The following is a 25225-nucleotide window of genomic DNA, read 5'->3' on the forward strand; positions in this document are numbered from 1 at the left end:
TTTCCTTTTTATATGTTTGTTTATTGTTTTTCAATAAATACTCATTAAAGTGCAAATCATAACAGCAACATCATGCAGTGCATAACAAGAGAAATCCAAACCCCGATCAGACAGAGAGACAGGGAGAGACAGACACACACGCACGCACGCACACACACACACACACACACACACACACACACACATACACACTCTCACTCAGGGGTATTTAAGGTTACACTGATCATAAGAACCCCCCACCACAGATAAACAGAGTAAAACACTCACTTTGGTACAACACAGAGTGTGTGTGTTCGATCAGGCCTGTGGCGTGTGTTTCCAGCTCCGAACACTAGAGTCGAGTTTACTTGACTAACATGCCACCGGTTGTTGCATACAGTTGTAATGGTACAGTACGACATCTGACAGTAAAGTAATGGTTCAACCAGAGGAGGTCTTCGCCCCCCCCCCATGACCTCTCCAGGATAGTGCACTTCATTGATCAGTATTTAGTGTTGTTGTCACGAGCAGCAGCGTCAGGAATGAATGGTGATGTGAAGAAAGCAGCTCACTGTACAAGTTATTAAGACACAGCAACAGACTGGAACACAGACTGACAGAGGAACATGGGCTAGTGTTTGTGAAGGCGTGTGTGTTTGTGCAGTTGCATGTGTCTTGCAGCAGGGAGCAGAGTTTCTCCCTCTGACATCACAGGATACAGAAACAGAGACGTGTCATAAAGGGTTTCAGCACGGTCACTAACATCGTGGCTTCCACAAAAGACTTTCACACCGTGTCTCATAAGGCAAAAACATCTGCTGATTGTAGGTCCAACACAGGCCTCAGTCAGCGTGCTGCATGAATAGTCGGAGTAGAGACTGTTGTGTGGCTCATATTAACGTGGCCTGGATGTAATAATAAATAAAAGACATGAAATAAATAACCATGAATGAATACAACAAACATTTGTTCTGTATTTTCTCAAGTTTCTGCATCCTCACCCTCCAGCCAATCACACGCCCCCATCACAGTGAGCTGAGGTTAAACGAGTTCTTCACATACAGTATTTTACTGTATTTATTCATATTAGTGTTTATTTCTTAATGTCTTTCTTACAGTATTTGTTGATTCATAGACGCCAGTCTAAAGTAGATGACGTCCTCCGTCCTGTGTGTCCGACTGAGAAGCGCAGAAAGGCCAGAGCTCGCCATCGACACACACGGACGGAGGAAGACTCATCTGTGGCAGCAGCTTCACATTCACTCAGAAAGTCTGGATGAAAATATCCAGCTACGACACACAACACACACAACGCCGCCGTGGTGTGAGGGACGGGACAACGAGGAACACTTAGAAAAGCAGTAACGGCGTGGCGTTCATCAACGTGCACAACCACAAGTGACAGTAAAGTGTGTGCATCCACAAAAAGTGTGTGACGCAATAAACAGTAAATCTGCAAACTGTGAGTTTTAAAGTGCAGACTGAACAGACAACAGCTACACACACACACACACACACACACACACACACGCGCACGCACACACACACACACACACACACTCTCTGTTTACAGGTACATATGCACAGAATCACTGTGTGGCATTCTTTAAGGCAACTGGAGAAATGTTTCTGTGGCTCATCGTGTCTCAGCAGAAACACACCATCTCACAGGGATCTGTCGTCTTCATCTTCTCCTCCTCATCATCACTTGACTAGTCTCAGTTTGTTCATTACTGCTGATTCAATTAGTGGCTATTGTGAAAGCTGATTATTGAGGTGATTTATCACCCATATTTACTTGCTTTTTGCTCTTTAAAATTAAAATATGTGAGGATCTTTTTATTACACTAGACGTTTGTTCACATTTCAAAGGCTCGGAGCTGAAAGGAGAGAGATGAAAGACGGCTGTCGTCTTGGTTACAAGCAGCTCCTGTCTTCAGTTTACTGCGTATGTGAATGACTGGGTGCCATGTCTGTCCTCCTCATGTCACAGGCCGTCCTGCTTTTTTAATTACATTCTGGAGCTGCATGGCTGAGCAGCGCGTTAACACTCGCTCCACTCGTCACTCGTCAAGGACTCAGGTGTACAGGAGCCTGTGTGTGTTGCATATTTGTGACGGTTACTGAATGCATATGAAATAAACAGTAGTGATATGTCAGGTCGTGTGAGATGGTGTGTGTCAGCCTCAAACACCAAACACCACAGAGAGTTTTACCACTCGACTATCCTGCTGTCTCTCTGGGCTCATTAATCATCTACAATCTACTCAAAGTCGGGATAAAACTTCATGTTGATCAGCTTAAATAATAAAACTACAGTCTAAAAAACAATCTCTAAAAATAAATATGGATCTGATATCTGAATAATAATAATAAGTCTCCTTTTTGATGTATAAAGTCTAATATTTGGTATCCCTATAATAAACATGGATAACAAAAGCTGCTTCTTTACAAACTATATCATAGAAAACCTGAAATTAAACTTTACATGTGGTTTCGTTCCCGCAGACACAGATTTAACGTCAAGTTTAACAACCCGTGCCTCGTCATCAAATAAACAAGAAGCAAAACTGACCTCCGATCAGTGTCTGGGGCAAATCAGCAAGACGTCCTGCCATTAAGAGCTGTGGTGGGTGATGATATTTCAGCAGTTGATAATAATTGAAGGTATTTGTGGGAGGAGAGACGGCTGCAAACTGTGACCTCTCACCTCTGACTCTGCTGGCATCCACTAGTTCACAGATTCCAGTCCCAGGATCGGCTCTGACCCCGGGACTGTGTCACACCAAGAAAACAAAAGCTATTAATCTGCCATTCTGCCAAAGGCCTCCTCTTTCTCCCTCCTCCGTCTGAGGGGAGCACGACGCAGCCGTCGCTCTCCACCCCGCCCGTCCAACACGACCGGACCGGACATGGAGAGGAGACAGAAAGAGGAAGTCGCTCCAAACACAGACACCCTCCCTACAGGAGGCGTCAGGCGTCAGCGCGCGAGCGTGGTGATCAGACTGGCGCACATTTCAAAGAAGTCCATGGTGTGCGATCCCTGGCGTGGGGTGAGCAGAGGGTTGCTGCCGGACAGCGATCCCGGGAGGGAGGAGCTGAGCTGGGGCAGGTCGAAGGCCGGGCTCGCAGAGTCGATGCTCAGTCTGGGTCTGTGGAGACCGGCTGTGGAGCCCGACCGCTGAGGAGTTGACGACCCAGATTTAAAGCCCACCGCCTCGATGATGTCATCTGGGGGTGGTGGAGGAAAAACAACAGCGTTCAACGTTAGTTATGTTTCATAAAGTTCGTACAGTCACTTCTTCATGGTGCTAGAATCACAGAATGACTTTTGATTGATTTTCTGACTTTTTGTTTTAAATTGTGAAAGAGTTTCATGTTCTGACTGAACACATTCACCCTTATTCAAAAACATGATTTATGATTTATTGCAAAAACAATGTTGAAGTTACTGTAAAGTTTATAGAAATATAAACATTTTAAACTTCACTTTAATGTTATATTCAGTCATATGTATCTGTATCTCTGTGAGACTGTGTTTTGAGCTAATGCTAATCTCTTGACGTTTCCCAGCAGCTGCAAGACGCCTCAACCAGAGGCTGGAAAACATCTACATCAATGCACTAGTTTCATCTCCCATAGACTCTGGCACCGTGCTCCAGATGGCTACGGCTTACAAGACTGAGAGGTTCAGGCTAAGGCGTGAGTTTTCCACCAGTGGGAGGTAACTGCACACTCATCACACCAGGTCACAGGGGGGCTGGAGCCAATCCCAGCTGCTTCACCCTGGACATGTCGCCACCACATGCACACCTACGGGTAATTTAGAGTCGCCAACTAACCTGACCTGCAAGTCTTTTGACTGTGGGAGGGGGCTAAATTAGCCTAGCTGGAGGCGGCCTATGTGTGATTCATCCTTCCAGGAAAACTCATCCTCACGCACGTCTGGAGTCTATATTCAGATGATGTCGTGCAGCAGAATCACTCACCGTCGATGCTCTTGAAGTCGAGGAGGTAGGACCTGCTGTCCACCTGGTACAGCTGCAGGCTCATCTTCACCAGGTTGCCCGTCACCGGATTCTTCCTCCGCACTCGCAGGTGATACGGGTTCACCACCTGCAACGCCCGACAGCAGAGGGTTGTTCTGTTGTTGCTGTTTCATATGGAGACGTGTGTGTGTGTGTGTGTGTGTGTGTGTGTGTGTGTGTGTGTGTGTGTGTGTGTGTGTGTGTGTGTGTGTGTGTGTGTGTGTGTGTCTGTGTGTGTGTGTGTTGTGTGTGTGTGTGTCTGTGTGTGTGTGTGTGTGTGTGTGTGTGTGTGTGTGTGTGTGTGTGTGTGTGTGTGTGTGTGTCTGTGTGTGTGTGTGTGTGTGTGTGTGTGTCTTACCTTCCAGTCAAAGTTGAGTTGTTTCATTGCCCTGTACACTTCAGCCATGATATCGTAGGGTCTGCTCTGACTCCGGATGCCGAGGTGCCACTTGGCCTTCTTCACTGCCAGAGGTTTGGGCCGGGTGGTGTTAAGAGCATCCAGAGGACAACGAGACTTGGGGCTGTCAGCCAGGAGCGGAGGCATCCTCTCCGGGTGGGGTTTGACTCCGGGGGGCAGCGGCATGCCTTCTTCTATGAAGGAGCCCTGGGGAGGACTGGAGGCCAGGTAGAACTCGCTGGCCTGGGTCATGATGCGCCGGTTGTCTATGATGAGGTGATAGGCCACGGCCAGCTGATCCTGGGTGGACAGAAGGAGGATGGAGAGTCTCGTGAGGACAGACCGGACAGTCTAACGGAGGTCTGACCCACACATTACTGCTTATTTTGTATTTTCCAGTCTTGACATTGACAGAGAAGCTTGATGACGGCGGAGGTTTGTTTGAATACACACAAGAGCAGGGCGGCCATGGCAGCATGACTAATGACAGCCACAACACAGACTGATGAAGGTCAGCACTACAAAAGTCTGCCTCATCAAAAAACTGATAAAATAATGTTTTAAAGGAGAAGCTCAGGATTTCTAGTGTCTGTCTTAATACTGATGAACCCTCATGTCAAACATATCCCCCAACATGTAGACAGATATTTTTCTACTGTGTTTGTAACACATGCTAATAAACTGTTTCCAGATACAAAACCTGCTCACAGCTGCAGAGACAGTATCCTTCCACTGTGGCTCCACAGGGAACTACTGTCCAGGGAAACCAAAATGTGTCTTAAATAGATTCTAACTTTGAAAAACAGCGACTGGATTTAGCTCGGAGGGACTGCTGAAGTTTCACACGAGCCTCAGATGAACTTTAAAGTGTTTTTAAAGCATTTTCTCCCCCATTTCTTACAGTGGATTCACATCCCCGCTGAACGGCTTCAGGCACTAAGACTCTCAACTCCATATTGTCACATGATCATTGTTTCAAGACGGACCTGAAAAATCCTGAACTGATCTTTCAACACTATTCGACTGTGATGATGTCCAGGAATATATTTGAAAACCTACACACTGCGTTTACAGTGCAGAGTACTGTACCTGTGGATCTCCGCTGTAAAGGCTGGACATCACCTCTGACTCCATACATTCAAACTTCTCACACACTTCTCTGACGGCCTCCTCATCCAGGACTGTGGCATCGTACGAAGGGTCTTCAGGGAACAGGTATCCCGGCAGGTCCTGCTTGAACCACTCATGTTCCCTGACGGAGGACAGGGTCAGAGGTCAACGCAAAATACAACTGCTGTGAAGTCATCAGGCTTCGCTTTGAACCTGAACCTTTCATTCATTGGAAAATGTCACAGTATGTGACATTTAAACTTGCATGGAGTCAAACTGTTGTCAAGCACAGAAGTCTGTTTGTGTAGCAACACTCGGGAGGCGGGACTGTTCCAGTTCCAGAGCCAACACCGAGACCAAGAGACACCACTGAACACGCTTCACGTCCTCAAGTCAGTCACCTCAGTTTGATTTATTTTGAAAAGGTTCATGTGATGTCAGGAGAGTGAAACGCTGTGGACGGACACAGCAGTAAAAATATATATGTTCTAACCCTAAAAAAAACTATATCAAGTGTAAGTGTAAGTTTTATTTTGAACATGTTCACTGCTTCATCTCTCGTCAAACAGCCGTTTCCTGTGGAACTACATTTTCTCAGCCATTGAGTTTCCATATTCTTACACATAAGTGCACATGCATTCACGCACTGTATTACACTGCAGACCAGCTGAGTCATTAAGGGCTGTTTGACATTGAGATAAATCAGTGAAAATAATCAAAATAAAACTTAAATTGATTTTCTTTTTGGTGGGTATTTTCTTCAGTTTCCTGCTCGTCACTCAGCTTCGGCGCCGACCTGAATCTACTGCAGGTAATACATTGACTAATATAAGTCCCTCCTACAAGCCCACAGGAAATGAGCCACTTTAAGGCCACTTGGCTGGACGGAGTGGGGTGAGCACCTGATGTCTTTGATGGTGGCTCTCTTCAGAGGATCGACCTGGAGCATGAGCATGAGCAGCGAGGCCACGGAGCGGGTCAGGTACTCGGGGATGTAGAAGACGCCTCCTCTGATCTTCTTAAACAGCGTGGGGACGTGCTCGTCGTCAAAGGGCAGCGTGCCGCAGAGCAGGGCGTACAGGATCACGCCACAGCTCCAGATGTCCACCTCTGGACCTGCATAGAGCCTGACAGAGAGACGACAGGTAACAATGCTTCTTTAGCATTTATACATAAACATTTAATGAATTGTTTGAAATACACTGTGATGTACCTGAAAACAGATGTGTCTATTAAATCTATTAACTTTATGATTATATATAAATGTCTTGCAAGACAAATAACTGTAGTGCACAGCGTTCTGCTGATCTACAGGTGGCGGTAATGTGACAGTGAAGAAGACGTCAAACTAGGAAACATGGTTGTAAAACACACACAGTTTAAAATACTTATAAACTGGCTTTACAAATGTTTTATGAGGGAGGAAATGGATTGAAGAGGTTTTCTGGACATCAACACTGAAAGCTGCTTTTGTTCTGTCAGGTTGTTTTTCTGTTCGAGACCAAAAACTATTTTGTTCCTAAAGCCAAATAAATGATGGTGATTAAATAAGTAAATGTGATTAGTGCTGAAACAATTATGTGATCAAAAGAAAAATAATCATTTCCGTCATTTTAACCTTTTTTTCCTGATAACTGATTAATTGTTTTATAAAAATAGTAAAAACAAAAAAAGAAAAAGCCAAACACTTTAATTACTTGCTCTAAAATGAGGATTTCCTGCTTGTTGTTGTCATCAGTGGTTATAAACTGAATGTTTTGGACAGTTGGTCAAACGAAACATTTCACGTCGCCTCATGGACGAAGCTGCGATGGGTTTTACATCAAAAACATAATCCTCATATTATGTGATAATGAGAATAATGGACAGCTGCAGCCCTGAGTGTGATGACCCATGTGATCACACACCTTCCTGAGATGACCTCTGGAGCAGCATAGTTGGGGGAGCCACAGCTCGTCCGTAAAAACTCCCCATCTGACATCATGTTTGACAGACCTGTCGGCCAATCACAAGATACGCACTCGTTAGCACACACACACACGCTACACAAACGATCCTCTGTAATCATGTTGTTGTTATTGATCCACATGGTTTGACCTCAGCAACAGGCCCCCACAGGGAGGGTAAGAGTTACACACTGCGGACGCCGCTGATATCTTCATCCTCCTTCAGCCGCCAAGACGCTAAGCTCTCAACACAAAGCTCATTTAATTGGATGAGCTTCTCCCCGCCTGCCAGGGCTCCGGCCAAACGGTAAACACCAGACGCTCTGTGATGTGCTGACCTTCTCTTTATCTTTCATCCCTGTTCCCATAACACTCCCTCTCTCTGCTCACCAGTGTCTGCTGCTCTCAGCCAAAACACTTCCCCTGCAGCACAGCCCTGCCGCACCCCAACGATTCCTTCCCTATCAGATGACACCGGGCCTCAGGGCTTCCTGCCAGACTTGATATGAGACCGGGCCGTTGCTATGGGACCTTTCTCCACCCCACGCACCCTGCTGGCCACAGGGACCTTCATGTGTTTTAGAAAATATTTCTCTCTTTCCTGATTGCAACAGTCTCTTCACCAGTCAGCTACAACAACTATGTCACAATGAGTAAGAAAGACAGAGATGAATGAGGTTAGCAGGTGCATGAATAATTATAATAAAGTGTAGAAATAAGTGTGTGATGATGCTGTTTCTTAAAACTCTCCGACAAACTGTCACTTGGCTCCGATCAGCTCTTCCACAAACTCAACCTCTTTCTGTTTGCTCCTCCCTCTTCAACATGTTCTGTTCTGCTCTCTGTCTTTTATTAAATTCTCTCACAATCCCCCACAACCAAGCCAAATCCTTCTGTCCCTCCCTCTGGCTGTAACTGTTTTCGTTAGGAATCCTACCAAAGTCGGCGATCTTGGCGTTCTTGCTGGCGTCCAGCAGGACGTTCTCTGGTTTGAGGTCTCTGTGGACCACCATGTGCCTGTGGCAGTAGTCCACGGCTGAGATAATCTGCTGGAAGAGACGGCGAGCTTCTGTGTCCTCCACCTGAAACATGCAACACGAACAGACACGACTGCGCTGCAGCTTTACTGAGTATTTCTCTGATGTGAAAGTGTGACACCGAGCGTTAAAGACAAACATGCAGAACTAAGCCGATGGCACGAGTGTGAAGAAAAGTGGATAATGAAATGATGTGCTGCCCTTTTAAACTGATCATGGTCGGGTTGGTCATGAGGTTTCTGTGGCTCAGGGCCCTGGTTAAGATCAAGTAGGATTATTCTAACAATGATAATAATAATAAAGGAGCTCATCCGTACACATCATGTCTGTGTGTGTGTAAATGGAACTTAGGAAATGAACTGGAAACTGGAAATGACCATTTAAAGGTCAGTAAAAATACTCCTCTACAGCTCTCAGGATGCTGAAGCAATGACACTATCGTCAAACTAATTTCTGTGACTCATAAACTTTAACTCATATCACTTGGAGGTTTATATCAGTAGTTTAATCAGAAATCAGAAATATGTGAAAGTGATGGGGACAGTTTAAACACTGACAGTATTTTGATGCCTGGAGAGAATAAATGAACTTAGAGTAAAAAATGTTTATATGTTCATAACAACCTGTATATAACTGTTAGAGCAAACACTAACAACAGAATCTTACCTGCTCATTGCCGATTCAATTAAAACAATCCCTTAATGGGTGTTCATTAAAAGGTATTAATACACACTCCAGAAGCCAGTGCATCACAACTCTATCACTGTTTCACCAATCCGAGCCGTGGTAACACTGAGACGTCTTACCCGTCCATGTTTGCAGATGTAGTCGAACAGCTCACCTCCAGACACATACTCCATAACCATGAAGAAATCAGTGGGTGTACTGATCACCTGGTACCTGAAACACAAGGAATACATTTGTGTTGACATTAATTCACATTCTTTCACGTCCTGAAATTTAACCATGACTATACAAATATCAATAACAGGCATTGATCTCAACTGTAAGTCTCTACACCAATTTTATTTACTTCAAAACATACACAGCATAAATACACAGAGAGGAAAGGCTGTGCTGTGATGTATGGCAGCTGAGTGTAGGCATTATTTTCATAAAAGGTCAGGTATATTAAAATACAGGCCCAATCTCATGAGTGGTTGCTCATGGGAGAATCTGCACTTCATCACAATCTCATTCATTCCTGTCAAGCGGGATGCAGCAGCACACAGCCGGCACCGAGGGAGAAATAAACACAAACCAATTCACTATTTCTTTTCTTTTTTCTCTTCTGTCTTACAAACACACAGAGAGTTTCTGGGAAAACAAAACTGTAACGACGCTCGAGAGGAACGTTTATGACATTTGGTCATATTCATTTCAAGCTGGTTTTACAAACAGGGCCAATGCATCAAACAGAGACTGTGTTTCTCAGCTCTGTATCTGTGCCTGAAGCTCTGTGATGCAGTACAAGCAGACTGTGTGTGTGTGTGTGTGTGTGTGTGTGTGTGTGTGTGTGTGTGTGTGTGCGCCTCAGATGTATGTATTTGTGTCTGTTTTCATGAACATATAAGTCTGTCACACTGTTCCACCCTCCCTCATGACCTGAGAGCTCACATATCTGCCATAGCTTACAGTGTGACGGTGGACTAACGCTGACCCTGGCCTAAAAATAACACAGAGGGTGTTGAGAGACACAGAGAGACACAGAGAGACAAGGAGACAGAAGGAAAAGAAAAAGAAGGAAGACCAGGTCAAAGAAAAAGCACAACAAAAGCCAAGACACTGGAATGAGGACAAGGATTTCACCATGCAGGAATTAAAGCAACTTCTATCATCTTAACTGGAGATTTGTACTCAACATACTTCTTTATCTAGTTCCAAGCCTGTGTGTGTGTGTGAGTGTGTTTTTGTGTGTGTGTGTGTGTGTGTGTGTGTGTGTGTCAATGGGTAGGTTTGTGTGTTCTACCTCCTGGGAGCCCAATGGGCATGCTCAGTAGAGTAAACAAACGGGAAGAAGAAAAGCATGCCACAACACAGCAGAAGGCCCCACATTACAACAGCCACTAATTCAACAGATCTCAGTTATCTCTCTGTGCAGTCTGTCAGTACTGAGAATCCTAAAGCTGATAGAAAGACGTGTCATCTCTCGCCACTTACAGCTTGATGATGTGTGGGTGTCTGAACAGTTTGAGATTCTGGATCTCTCGCTTGATCTTCCCCACGACATCGAGGCTACGGATCTTCTGTCTGTTTAGGATCTTTACAGCCACTTTATGGCCTGTCAACTGATGCTCTCCAACTGAAAGATAAAGAACACACATATGAAGCAGATACAAAACACAGATGATAAAAATGAAACACACCCAAGCTGATACACAAGGCGTTAGGCACAACATATATAATCAGGGAGACGTACTGGAGGGTTAAGATTTGATTGGAAAACGTGTTGCATTGTAGGCTTCAACATATCAGTGAATTACTTGTGTTTTTACACTGTACAACTCTGGCTTCCTCTCGCATTCCAAAGATGTTTTTATGCCTTACTATACCATGACTTTTTATCATTAATATACTTTGACATTTTTATGCATTACTATACTGTGACTTTTTATGCCTTACTATACCATGACTTTTTATGCCTTACTATACTATGACTTTTATCATTTACTATACTTTGATATTTTTATGCTTTACTATACTATGTCGTTTTTATGCCTTACAATACTATGAATTTTTATGCCTTCCTATACTATGTCGTTTTTATGACTTTTTGTGCCTTACTATACTATGATGTTTTTTGACTTTTTATGACTTACTATACTATGATGTTTTTATGACTTTTTAAGGTTTACTATAATATGTCGTTTTTATGACTTTTTGTGCCTTACTATACAATGATGTTTTTTGACTTTTTATGCCTTAATAAAATATGTCATTTTTTTGCCTTACTGTACTACGACTTTTCATGCCTTACTATACTATGACGTTTTTATGACTTTTTATGCCTTACTGTACTATGACGTTTTTATGCCTTACTATACTATGATGTTTTTTGACTTTTTATGCCTTAATAAAATATGTCATTTTTTTGCCTTACTGTACTATGTCTTTTTATGCCTGACTATACAATGTTGTTTTTATACCTTACTATACTATGACTTTTTATGCCTTACTATACTATGACGTTTTTATGACGTTTTTAAGGTTTACTATAATATGTCGATTTTATGACCTTTTTGTGCCTTACTATACTATGTCGTTTTTATGCCTTACTATACTATGACGTTTTTATGCCTTACTATACTATGATGTTTTTTGACTTTTTATGCCTTAATAAAATATGTCATTTTTTTGCCTTACTGTACTATGTCTTTTTATGCCTGACTATACAATGTCGTTTTTATGCCTTACTATACTATGAATTTTTATGCCCTCCTATGCTATGTCGTTTTTATGACCTTTTTGTGCCTTACTATACTATGTCGTTTTTTAGACTTTTTATGCCTTACTCTACTATGTCATTTTTTTGCCTTACTGTACTATGTCTTTTTATGTCTGACTATACTATGAATTTTTATGCCTTACTATACTATGTCGTTTTTATGCCTTACTATACTATGAGTTATTAAGATGTTTTTATGCCTTACTATACTATGACTTTTTATCATTAATATACTTTGACATGTTTATGCATTAATATACTGTGACTTTTTATGCCTTACTAAACTATGACTTTTTATGCCTTACTATACTATGACTTTTATCATTTACTATACTTTGATATTTTTATGCTTTACTATACTGTGACTTTTTATGCCTCACTATACAATGTCGTTTTTATGCCTTACAATACTATGAATTTTTATGCATTCCTATGCTATGTCGTTTTTAGGCATTACTATACTATGACGTTTTTATGACTTTTTAAGGTTTACTATACTGTGTCGATTTTATAACTTTTTGTGCCTTACTATACTATGATGTTTTTTGACTTTTTATGCCTTAATAAAATATGTCATTTTTTTGCCTTACTGTACTATGTCTTTTTATGCCCTCCTATGCTATGTCGTTTTTATGACCTTTTTGTGCCTTACTATACTATGACGTTTTTTAGACTTTTTATGCCTTACTCTACTATGTCATTTTTTTGCCTTACTGTACTATGTCTTTTTATGTCTGACTATACTATGAATTTTTATGCCTTACTATACTATGTCGTTTTTATGCCTTACTATACTATGAGTTATTAAGATGTTTTGCCTTACAATACTATGTCATTTTCATGAGTTTTTGTGCCTCACTTTATAGTATGTCGTTTTTATGCCTTTCTATACTATGATGTTTTTTGACTTTTTATGCCTCAATAAAATATGTAGTTTTTATGCCTTACTGTACTATGTCTTTTTATGCCTTACTATACTATGAATTTTTATGCCTTCTTATGCTATGTAGTTTTTATGCCTTACTATGCTATGACTTTTTTTAGACTTTTTATGCCTTACTATACTATGACTTTTTATGCCTTCCTAAGCTATGTCATTTTTATGCCCTACAATACTACGAATTTTCTGCCTTCCTATGCTATGTCGTTTTTAGGCGTTACTATGTCGTTTTTATTCCTTACTATACTATGACGATTTTAACACTTTTTATGACTTACTATACTATGATGTTTTTATGACTTTTTATGCCTTAGTATACTATGACTTTTTATGCCTCACTATACTATGACGTTTTTATGACTTTTTAAGGTTTACTATAATATGTCGATTTTATGACCTTTTTATGCCTTACTATACTATGTCGTTTTTATGCCTTACTATACTATGATGTTTTTTGACTTTTTATGCCTTAATAAAATGTGTCATTTTTTGCCTTACTTTATGCCTTTATCATTAATATACTTTGACATGTTTATGCATTAATATACTGTGACTTTTTATGCCTTACTAAACTATGACTTTTTATGCCTTATTATACCATGACTTTTTATGCCTTACTACACTATGACTTTTATCATTTACTATACTTTGATATTTTTATGCTTTACTATACTGTGACTTTTTATGCCTCACTATACAATGTCATTTTTATGCCTTACAAGACTATGAATTTTTATGCATTCCTATGCTATGTCGTTTTTAGGCATTACTATACTATGATGTTTTTATGACTTTTTAAGGTTTACTATACTGTGTCGATTTTATAACTTTTTATGCTTTACTATACTATATCATTTTTATGACTTTTTGTGCCGCACCATAGTATGTCGTTTTTATGCCTTACTGTACTATGATGTTTTTTGACTTTTTATGCCTTAATAAAATGTCATTTTTTTTGCCTTACTGTACTATGTCTTTTTATGCCTGACTATACTATGAATTTTTATGCCTTCCTATGCTATGTCGTTTTTATGCCTTACTAAGCTATGAATTGTTTTAGACTTTTTATGCCTTACTATACTATGAATTTTTATGCCTTCCTATACTATGATGTTTTTATGACTTTTTTTGCCTCACTATACTTTGAAGATTTTAACACTTTTTATGCCTTGCTATACTATGACTTTTTATGCCTTACTATACTGACGTTTTCATAACTTTTTGTGCCTTACTATACTGTCGTTTTTATGACTTTTTGTGCCTTACTATACTATGTCGTTTTTATGCCTTACTATACTATGTCCTTTTTATCACTTTTTGTGCCTTACTATACTATGAATTTTTATGCGTTCCTATGCTATGTAGTTTTTATGCCTTACTATGCTATGACTTTTTTTAGACTTTTTATGCCTTACTATACTATGACTTTTTATGCCTTATTATGCTATGACTTTTTTTAAGACTTTTTATGCCCTACAATACTGTGAATTTTTATGCCTTCCTATGCTATGTCGTTTTTAGGTGTTACTATGTCGTTTTTATGACTTTTTGTGCCTTACTATACTATGTTGTTTTTGTGCCTTACTATACTATGATGTTTTTTGACTTTTTATGCCTTAATAAAATATGAAATTTTTTTGCCTTACTGTACTATGTTTTTTTATGCCTTACTATACTTTGAATTTTTATGCCTTCCTATGCTATGTCGTTTTTATGCCTTACTATACTGTCGTTTTTATGCCTTGCTATACTATGACTTTTTATGCTATAATATGTCGATTTTATGACCTTTTTGTGCCTTACTATACTATGTCGTTTTTTAGACTTTTTATGCCTTACTCTACTATGACGTTTTTATGACTTTTTATGCCTTACTATACTATGACGTTTTTATGACTTTTTAAGGTTTACTATAATATGTCGTTTTTATGACTTTTTGTGGCTTACTATACTATGTCGTTTTTATGCCTTACTATACTATGATGTTTTTTGACTTTTTATGCCTTAATAAAATATGTCATTTTTTTGCCTTACTGTACTATGTCTTTTTATGCCTGACTATACAATGTTGTTTTTATACCTTACTATACTATGAATTTTTATGCCCTCCTATGATATGTCGTTTTTTAGACTTTTTATGCCTTACTCTACTATGTCGTTTTTATGCCTTACTGTACTATGAGGTTTTTATGACTTTTTATGCCTTACTATACTATGACGTTTTTATGACTTTTTAAGGTTTACTATAATATGTCGATTTTATGACCTTTTTGTGCCTTACTATACTATGTCGTTTTTATGCCTTACTATACTATGATGTTTTTTGACTTTTTATGCCTTAATAAAATGTCATTTTTTTGCCTTACTGTACTATGACTTTTCATGCCTTACTATACTATGACATTTTTATGACTTTTTATGCCTTACTATACTATGACGTTTTTGTGACTTTTTAAGGTTTACTATAATATGTCGATTTTATGACCTTTTTGTGCCTTACTATACTATGTTGTTTTTATGCCTTACTATACTATGAATTTTTATGCCTTACTATACTATGTCGTTTTTTAGACTTTTTATGCCTTACTCTACTATGTCGTTTTTATGCCTAACTGTACTATGAGGTTTTTATGACTTTATATGCCTTACTATACTATGACGTTTTTATGACTTTTTAAGGTTTACTATAATATGTCGATTTCATGACCTTTTTGTGCCTTACTATGTCGTTTTTATGCCTTACTATACTATGATGTTTTTTGACTTTTTATGCCTTAATAAAATATGTCATTTTTTTGCCTTACTGTACTATGACTTTTCATGCCTTACTATACTATGTCGTTTTTATGACTTTTTGTGCCTCACTATACTATGACGATTTTAACACTTTTCATGCCTTGCTGTAGTATGTTGTTTCTATAACTTTTCATGCCTTCCTATAATATGTCATTTTTATGCCTTGCTATACTGACGTTTTCATAACTTTTTATGCCTTACTATACTATGTCGTTTTTATGCCTTACTATACTATGACTTTTTATGCCTTCCTATACTATGTCGTTTTTATGACTTTTTGTGCCTTACTATAATATGTCGTTTTTATGCCTTATTATACTGTCATTTTTATGCCTTACTATACTATGTCGTTTTTATGCCCTCCTATGCCATGTCTTTTTTATGACTTTTTGTGCCTCACTATACTATGAATTTTTATGCCTTCCTATACTATGTCGTTTTTATGACTTTTTTTGCTTCACTATACTATGAAGATTTTAACACTTTTTATGCCTTACTACACTATGACTTTTTATGCCTTACTATACTATGATGTTTTTTGACTTTTTATGCCTTAATAAAATATGTCGTTTTTATGCCTTACTGTACTGTCTTTTTATAGCTTCCTATGCTATGTAGTTTTTATGCCTTACTATACTATGTCGTTTTTATGACTTTTTGAGGTTTACTATACTATGTCGTTTTTATGACCTTTTTGTGCCCTACTATACTTTGTCGTTTTTTAGACTTTTTATGCCTTACTCTACTATGTCGTTTTTATGCCTTACTATACTATGACGTTTTTATGACTTTTTAAGGTTTACTATAATATGTCGATTTTATGACCTTTTTGTGCCTTACTATACTATGTCGTTTTTATGCCTTACTATACTATGATGTTTTTTGACTTTTTATGCCTTAATAAAATATGTCATTTTTTTGCCTTACTGTACTATGACTTTTCATGCCTTACTATACTATGACATTTTTATGACTTTTTATGCCTTACTATACTATGACGTTTTTGTGACTTTTTAAGGTTTACTATAATATGTCGATTTTATGACCTTTTTGTGCCTTACTATACTATGTTGTTTTTATGCCTTACTATACTATGATCTTTTATGCCTTCCTATACTATGTCGTTTTTATGAGTTTTTGTGCCTCACTATACTATGACGATTTTAACACTTTTCATGCCTTGCTGTAGTATGTTGTTTCTATAACTTTTCATGCCTTCCTATAATATGTCGTTTTTATGCCTTGCTATACTATGACTTTTTATGCCTTACTGTACTGACGTTTTCATAACTTTTTATGCCTTACTATACTATGTCGTTTTTATGCCTTACTATACTATGACTTTTTATGCCTTCCTATACTATGTCGTTTTTATGACTTTTTGTGCCTTACTATAATATGTCGTTTTTATGCCTTATTATACTGTCATTTTTATGCCTTACTATACTATGTCGTTTTTATGCCTTACTATACTATGATGTTTTTTGACTTTTTATGCCTTAATAAAATGTCATTTTTTTGCCTTACTGTACTATGACTTTTCATGCCTTACTATACAATGTCGTTTTTATGACTTTTTATGCCTTACTATACTATGACGTTTTTATGACTTTTAAGGTTTACTATAATATGTCATTTTTATGACCTTTTTGTGCCTTACTATACTATGATGTTTTTATGACTTTTTATGCCTTACTATACTATGACGTTTTTATGACTTTTTATGCCTTACTATACTATGACGTTTTTATGACTTTTTAAGGTTTACTATAATATGTCATTTTTATGACCTTTTTGTGCCTTACTATACTATGATGTTTTTTGACTTTTTATGCCTTAATAAAATATGTCATTTTTTTGCCTTACTGTACTATGTCTTTTTATGCCTGACTATACAATGCCGTTTTTATGCCTTACTATACTATGACTTTTTATGCCTTACTATACTATGACGTTTTTTGACTTTTTATGCCTTAATAAAATATGTCATTTTTTTGCCTGACCATACAATGTCGTTTTTATACATTACTATATTATGACTTTTTATGCCTTACTATACTATGACGTTTTTATGATGTTTTTAAGGTTTACTATAATATGTCGATTTTATGACCTTTTTGTGCCTTACTATACTATGTCGTTTTTATGCCTTACTATACTATGATGTTTTTTGACTTTTTATGCCTTAATAAAATATGTCATTTTTTTGCCTTACTGTACTATGTCTTTTTATGCCTTACTATACAATGTCGTTTTTATGCCTTACTATACTATGAATTTTTATGCCTTCCTATGCTAATTCGTTTTCATGGCTTACTATGCTATGACTTTTTTTAGACTTTTTATGCCTTACTATACTATGACTTTTTATGCCTTACTATACTATGTCGTTTTTATGACCTTTTTGTGCCCTACTATACTTTGTCGTTTTTTAGACTTTTTATGCCTTACTCTACTATGACGTTTTTATGCCTTACTATACTATGACGTTTTTATGACTTTTTAAGGTTTACTATAATATGTCGATTTTATGACCTTTTTGTGCCTTACTATACTATGTCGTTCTTATGCCTTACTATACAATGATGTTTTTTGACTTTTTATGCCTTAATAAAATGTGTCATTTTTTGGCCTTACTGTACTATGACTTTTCATGCCTTACTATACTATGACGTTTTTATGACTTTTTATGCCTTACTATACTATGACGTTTTTATGACTTTATAAGGTTTACTATGTCGATTTTATGACCTTTTTGTGCCTTACTATACTATGTCGTTTTTTAGACTTTTTATGCCTTACTCTACTGTCGTTTTTATGCCTTACTGTACTATGAGGTTTTTATGACTTTTTATGCCTTACTATACTATGACGTTTTTATGACTTTTTATGCCTTACTATACTATGACGTTTTTATGCCTTACTATACAATGATGTTTTTTGACTTTTTATGCCTTAATAAAATATGTCAATTTTTTGCCTTACTGTACTATGAATTTTTATGCCCTCCTATGCTATGTCGTTTTTATGACCTTTTTGTGCCTTACTATACTATGTCGTTTTTTAGACTTTTTATGCCTTACTCTACTATGATGTTTTTTGACTTTTTATGCCTTAATAAAATATGTCATTTTTTTGCCTTACTGTACTATAACTTTTCATGCCTTACTATACTATGATGTTTTTTGACTTTTTATGCCTTAATAAAATATGTCATTTTTTTGCCTTACTGTACTATGTCTTTTTACGCCTGACTATACTATGAATTTTTATGCCCTCCTATGATATGTCGTTTTTTAGACTTTTTATGCCTTACTCTACTATGTCGTTTTTATGCCTTACTGTACTATGAGGTTTTTATGACTTTTTATGCCTTACTATACTATGACGTTTTTATGACGTTTTTAAGGTTTACTATAATATGTCGATTTTATGACCTTTTTGTGCCTTACTATACTATGTCGTTTTTATGCCTTACTATACTATGATGTTTTTTGACTTTTTATGCCTTAATAAAATATGTCATTTTTTTGCCTTACTGTACTATGTCTTTTTATGCCTTACTATACAATGTCGTTTTTATGCCTTACTATACTATGAATTTTTATGCCTTCCTATGCTAATTCGTTTTCATGGCTTACTATGCTATGACTTTTTTTAGACTTTTTATGCCTTACTATACTATGACTTTTTATGCCTTACTATACTATGTCGTTTTTATGACCTTTTTGTGCCCTACTATACTTTGTCGTTTTTTAGACTTTTTATGCCTTACTCTACTATGTCGTTTTTATGCCTTACTATACTATGACGTTTTTATGACTTTTTAAGGTTACTATAATATGTCGATTTTATGACCTTTTTGTGCCTTACTATACTATGTCGTTCTTATGCCTTACTATACAATGATGTTTTTTGACTTTTTATGCCTTAATAAAATGTGTCATTTTTTGGCCTTACTGTACTATGACTTTTCATGCCTTACTATACTATGACGTTTTTATGACTTTTTATGCCTTACTATACTATGACGTTTTTATGACTTTATAAGGTTTACTATGTCGATTTTATGACCTTTTTGTGCCTTACTATACTATGTCGTTTTTTAGACTTTTTATGCCTTACTCTACTATGTCGTTTTTATGCCTTACTATACTATGATGTTTTTTGACTTTTTATGCCTTAATAAAATATGTCATTTTTTTGCCTTACTGTACTATAACTTTTCATGCCTTACTATACTATGACGTTTTTATGACTTTTTATGCCTTACTCTACTATGTCGTTTTAATGCCTTACTATACTATGATGTTTTTTGACTTTTTATGCCTTAATAAAATATGTCATTTTTTTGCCTTACTGTACTATGTCTTTTTACGCCTGACTATACTATGAATTTTTATGCCCTCCTATGATATGTCGTTTTTTAGACTTTTTATGCCTTACTCTACTATGTCGTTTTTATGCCTTACTGTACTATGAGGTTTTTATGACTTTTTATGCCTTACTATACTATGACGTTTTTATGACTTTTTAAGGTTTACTATAATATGTCGATTTTATGACCTTTTTGTGCCTTACTATACTATGTCGTTTTTATGCCTTACTATACTATGATGTTTTTTGACTTTTTATGCCTTAATAAAATATGTCATTTTTTTGCCTTACTGTACTATGACTTTTCATGCCTTACTATACTATGTCGTTTTTTAGACTTTTTATGCCTTACTCTACTATGTCGTTTTTATGCCTAACTGTACTATGAGGTTTTTATGACTTTTTATGCCTTACTATACTATGACGTTTTTATGACTTTTTAAGGTTTACTATAATATGTCGATTTCATGACCTTTTTGTGCCTTACTATGTCGTTTTTATGCCTTACTATACTATGATGTTTTTTGACTTTTTATGCCTTAATAAAATATGTCATTTTTTTTACCTTACTGTACTATGAATTTTTATGCCTTCCTATGCTAATTTGTTTTTATGCCTTACTATGCTATGACTTTTTTATGATCTTTTTGTGCCTTACTATACTATGTCGTTTTTATGCCTTACTATACTATGATCTTTTATGCCTTCCTATACTATGTCGTTTTTATGACTTTTTGTGCCTCACTATACTATGACGATTTTAACACTTTTCATGCCTTGCTGTAGTATGTTGTTTCTATAACTTTTCATGCCTTCCTATAATATGTCGTTTTTATGCCTTACTATACTATGACTTTTTATGCCTTCCTATACTATGTCGTTTTTATGACTTTTTGTGCCTTACTATAATATGTCGTTTTTATGCCTTATTATACTGTCATTTTTATGCCTTACTATACTATGTCGTTTTTATGCCCTCCTATGCCATGTCTTTTTTATGACTTTTTGTGCCTCACTATACTATGAATTTTTATGCCTTCCTATACTATGTCGTTTTTATGACTTTTTGTGCCTTACTATAATATGTCGTTTTTATGCCTTATTATACTGTCATTTTTATGCCTTACTATACTATGTCGTTTTCATAACTTTTTGTGCCACACCATAGCACTCAAAGGAGGAGTGCAAATCACTTTTTCTTCAAAGTTAGAGTGAAAGCGTCAGTTGGCTAGAGTGCGTGAAGCAGTAAAAAATAACCTTTATTTTTATTTTTAACTCGAGCTCGCGGCCAAACCGTAAAAAGGAGACAAATAATTCTTTCTGAAAATGTAGACATAGTTGTTGGGATTCATCAAATGTAACTTTGACAGGCAGGGTCTGCACAAAATTTAAACGGGGGTGCCGAGTCCGGCAGCAATACCTGTCTCACTCTCATTGACACCTAATGTAATCGTCTTTTTTTTTCAAAAGAATCTCACTCTGTCTTCGCACTGAGCTTACTCACTCATTTTAAGGAATATCTGAATAAAATAGAGACTGTAAGAAACTTCTGGCTTCAGTGTCTGTCACTGTGTTTTCGGTTTTTGAAAAGAAGTAACGGTTTTCTCATAATTTGCAGTTGTTTGAAGCCATGTAGAAGCCAAATTCTGGGCAGATTTTCACATTGCCATGGCAACAGCAGCTCCTGACCTGTGTGCGTGCCTGCGTGCGCCTAGCAACCAGATAACCAACTCTCCAAGCTCTGCTAGCTTTACATTAGCCGCATGTTAGGTCTTAAATTACATTTAGTTAGGTCTTAAATATGTAAGTCCATTTACTGCTTCCTTCGTAGCTTTTTGTTTTGTTTTGTTAAAAGAGTGAATGAAGTTGTGACGGTCTCCGCTGAGACAGAGGAGAGGAGAAGCTACTAGCCCTCTCTCGCTGTCACTTCTAGTCGCGTTGCTCTCCTCCCCAGTAATGTTAAATTTAGCACAGAAAAAAACATAATAGTGGTAATTTAAATAGCGGTTCATGGGATTTATTAACCCTCAGGGGTCCCTCTGTCCTTTTTTGGACATTTTCTTTACTTTTCTTTTTTGATTTGCTGATCATTTTGGCTGTTACAGCTGAAGGTATGGATTTCTGCAAGAAAGTGTCTTTTTTGACATTTTATGCCTTACTATACTATTACATTTTTATTAATTTTTATGCCTTACTATACTATGACTTTTTGTGCCTCACTATACTGACATGTTGTTTCTGTAATTTTTTATGCCTTACTATACTATGACTTTTAATCACTTACTATAATATTACTTTTTATGCCTTACCATAATTACTTTTTATATCTGACTATTTTCTGACTTTTTGTGAATTTCATGCCTCACTATACTATGACTTTTTATTCCTCACTATACTAAGACCTTTTATGACTTACTTACTGTGCTATAACATTTTTCTGACTTTTTATCCCTTACTATAATATGACGTTTTTATTACTTTTTATTAATTAATATACTATGACTTTTTATGCCTTACTATAATATAACTTTTAGGGACTTGTTATGCTTCACCACAATGACTATTTTTTATATCGTACCATTTTATGACTTTTTGGGAGTTTTTATGCCTTACTACACTAAAAAATTTTTATGACCTTTTATGCCTAACTTTATTATGACTTTTTGGGACTTTTATGCCTTACCATACTGTGACATTTTTTTTGTTGTTTTATTAATTCCATCCAAAATTTCATCCAATTTGGTATTCAAACACTCCACAGCTAGTAAGCATGAAATGGTTTTCCACGTACAGAATTTACCCCCGTTTTCAAACGTGGCCATTATTTCAGGTGGGTTAAACCCCCACCACCGCCCTCCTGCTACGACAATACATTCCTCAAACTGCGCACACAAGAAACAGGCGAGGTGAGTGAGGAGTGAAAGCTCACAAGGTCAAGCCGAGTGTCCGAAAACCAGCCAAGAAAACCCTGAAATAAAACCCCTCCCTACTAAAACTTAACGCCTGTATAAAACGGGTTTAACGGAGCTGCCCTGGCTAGCGGCGCGGGAACATGTCGGACTAGCTGCACCGTTTACCAACAGTTTGTCAGTGGACAACACCGAGCTCACATGGCTGGGTTCGGCCAAGCCGTGAGCTTCACTGATGCCCTTTACCGTAAGACAGGGCAAGGAAACCCACCGCCACGTGAACCCGTCACGGTTTAACGTTAAACGGTAATAACGTGGGGCTGGACTGCGCGTGTCCTTCCAGCTATTGTCCTCCAGTTACGGACACCTGCCGTTTGCTGATAACCGTTGCTACAGATAAGGGCTTCGGTGAAAGAATTTGACTTTCAAGCGGCCCCGGATTCTCAGAAGGCAGTTACGCTTTAAAATCCCTTCTGTCGCAGCCGTTAGAGAGAGCAGCTACGCAAACTGCTCACTGACCCCCGGCAAGTTCAGCGCTGTCCGCGGAGAGGGGGGCGGCACGGCGACTACTTCATGTCACTCCGACTGAAGCGCACAGACGGTCACACGGAGCCGAGCGTGACACAAAAACATCACTTAACTCTTCACTTTGCCGAAGGTGCCCACTCCGAGCGTGTCGCCGAGGATGTAGTGGCCGATCTTCACCCTGCCTTCGTGTTTCTGTTGTTGCCGCTCTGCCATCTTCTCCGTTACCGACGGCTGAGCTCGCTCGGTGCGGTGCGGTGCGTGCGCTCTGCCTGCTGCTGGTGGGGCGCACGGAGGGGCGGGGCACCTCACTTCTCCTCAGGAAAGGAGAGAGGAGTCACCGACGGCCCGAGCACGTTACACGCACACTGACAGGTTCACGGTGAAGACTGTGGAGGGAAGGTGTAACTGCTGGACTGGGGGGTATTTGTTTTTGTGATTAGCCTGGGTGGCAAAAACATTATGATTATGCATCCCAAAGACCCGCGACCACCGACCCGATGTCATGTTGAGCACCCCGGTCAATAACCTGCACCGACCACAGATCTGCCTGGTGGCTTGATTACACACATTAAAGGAGCCACTGTCTGTGCCTGAGTGATAATTCACATCAGCTGCTGTATGAAGTAAAATAATGTACTGACTCACCTCCAGTGGCCAGTTGCCACCTGCAGCAGATCAATAAATGAAGGCGCCTATCATGCTGTGAGCAACACATCTAATGCATTGAGCATTTGCTCATAAATAATAAATGTCTCTGCAGGTTATAAGACTGAATCGAAGAGAAAATGTGGAATGACATGAACAGTTTCTGCTGAGTTTCATCAGGCTGGACTGTCAGGTCAAGTCTTTGTTGTTATTCCCTCAAATAGATGCATCCAGATATTGTGTATACGTCCCTCCTGAAGGCCTGTCTTATATATTGATCCCTATCTAAACCCTGTCAGTCCGAGATGTAAAAATGAATGAATAAAAAGTTGATCATCTTCCATTAAATGTCTGGAATAGAACAGGATGATTAAAAGGAAAACAAGGAGAAGAAAGTGAAATCAATAGACGATGAGTTGCAAAAAAGATCAGGCTGCAGCCGGATCCTCCTCCACTGGACGGAGGTGAGTTGTTCATGTTTAAGCACTAGATGGCGATGTGAGTTTACTGTGTTAACAACAAGCGGGACTCTTGTGCATTTAAAGCTGGAGTCTTTGGAGAACAGTAGAGGAGCTGGCGCATGAACTGCTTCTTATCAAAGTTGGAAAACACGCAGAGATCCTGTAACTTACAGGCCACGACATGTTTTGTTGGTTTCACTGACCGGAACAATCACAGTAGAATCTCCACTGGTAACTTTCTATTTGTGAAATACAACATTTAGATGAAATAGATGAACATGTTTGTCTTCTTCAGCAAATCTCAGAAAGACATTTCCCTAGAGAATAAATAATCCCAATAAACATGATGAATTATAAACTACATAATCTTTGTATGAGAACCAGCAGAGAGTAAAGTCACAAGTAAATAAAGTTTTTATCATACTGGCAAAATACAATAATGATCACCAGTCCTGTTTAGGGCCTGTGCATATTCTCATTTGTCCAGGTCATAGTTTCCTAAAGGAGTTTTAAATCGAAAAAACAACTGGACTTGATTATTTGTCTGGGAAGACGTTTCACCTCTCATCCAAGAGGCTTCATCAGTTCATGTACGCATCTGACCAGGCTGGGACTGGTCCTGTTTAG

The 25225-nt window shown here is 38.0% G+C and overlaps 1 protein-coding gene across 1 annotated transcript; it reads right to left on the reverse strand.

Moving 5' to 3' along the window:
* Positions 1 to 24925, reverse strand: prkaa2 (protein kinase, AMP-activated, alpha 2 catalytic subunit). The gene is made up of 10 exons (XM_056379165.1): positions 23606 to 24925; positions 10658 to 10799; positions 9304 to 9397; positions 8398 to 8542; positions 7422 to 7509; positions 6417 to 6641; positions 5494 to 5656; positions 4366 to 4704; positions 3969 to 4095; positions 1 to 3210 (listed from the first exon to the last, which is right to left on the reverse strand). The coding sequence occupies exons 1-10, from the start codon at positions 23703 to 23705 to the stop codon at positions 2960 to 2962; spliced, it is 1674 nt and encodes a 557-aa protein (XP_056235140.1). The 5' UTR covers positions 23706 to 24925; the 3' UTR covers positions 1 to 2959.
* Between the last annotated feature and the right edge of the window lie 300 nt (positions 24926 to 25225).

This window comes from Seriola aureovittata, chromosome 6 (genome assembly GCF_021018895.1).
Source record: "Seriola aureovittata isolate HTS-2021-v1 ecotype China chromosome 6, ASM2101889v1, whole genome shotgun sequence".
Classification (NCBI taxonomy): domain Eukaryota; kingdom Metazoa; phylum Chordata; class Actinopteri; order Carangiformes; family Carangidae; genus Seriola; species Seriola aureovittata.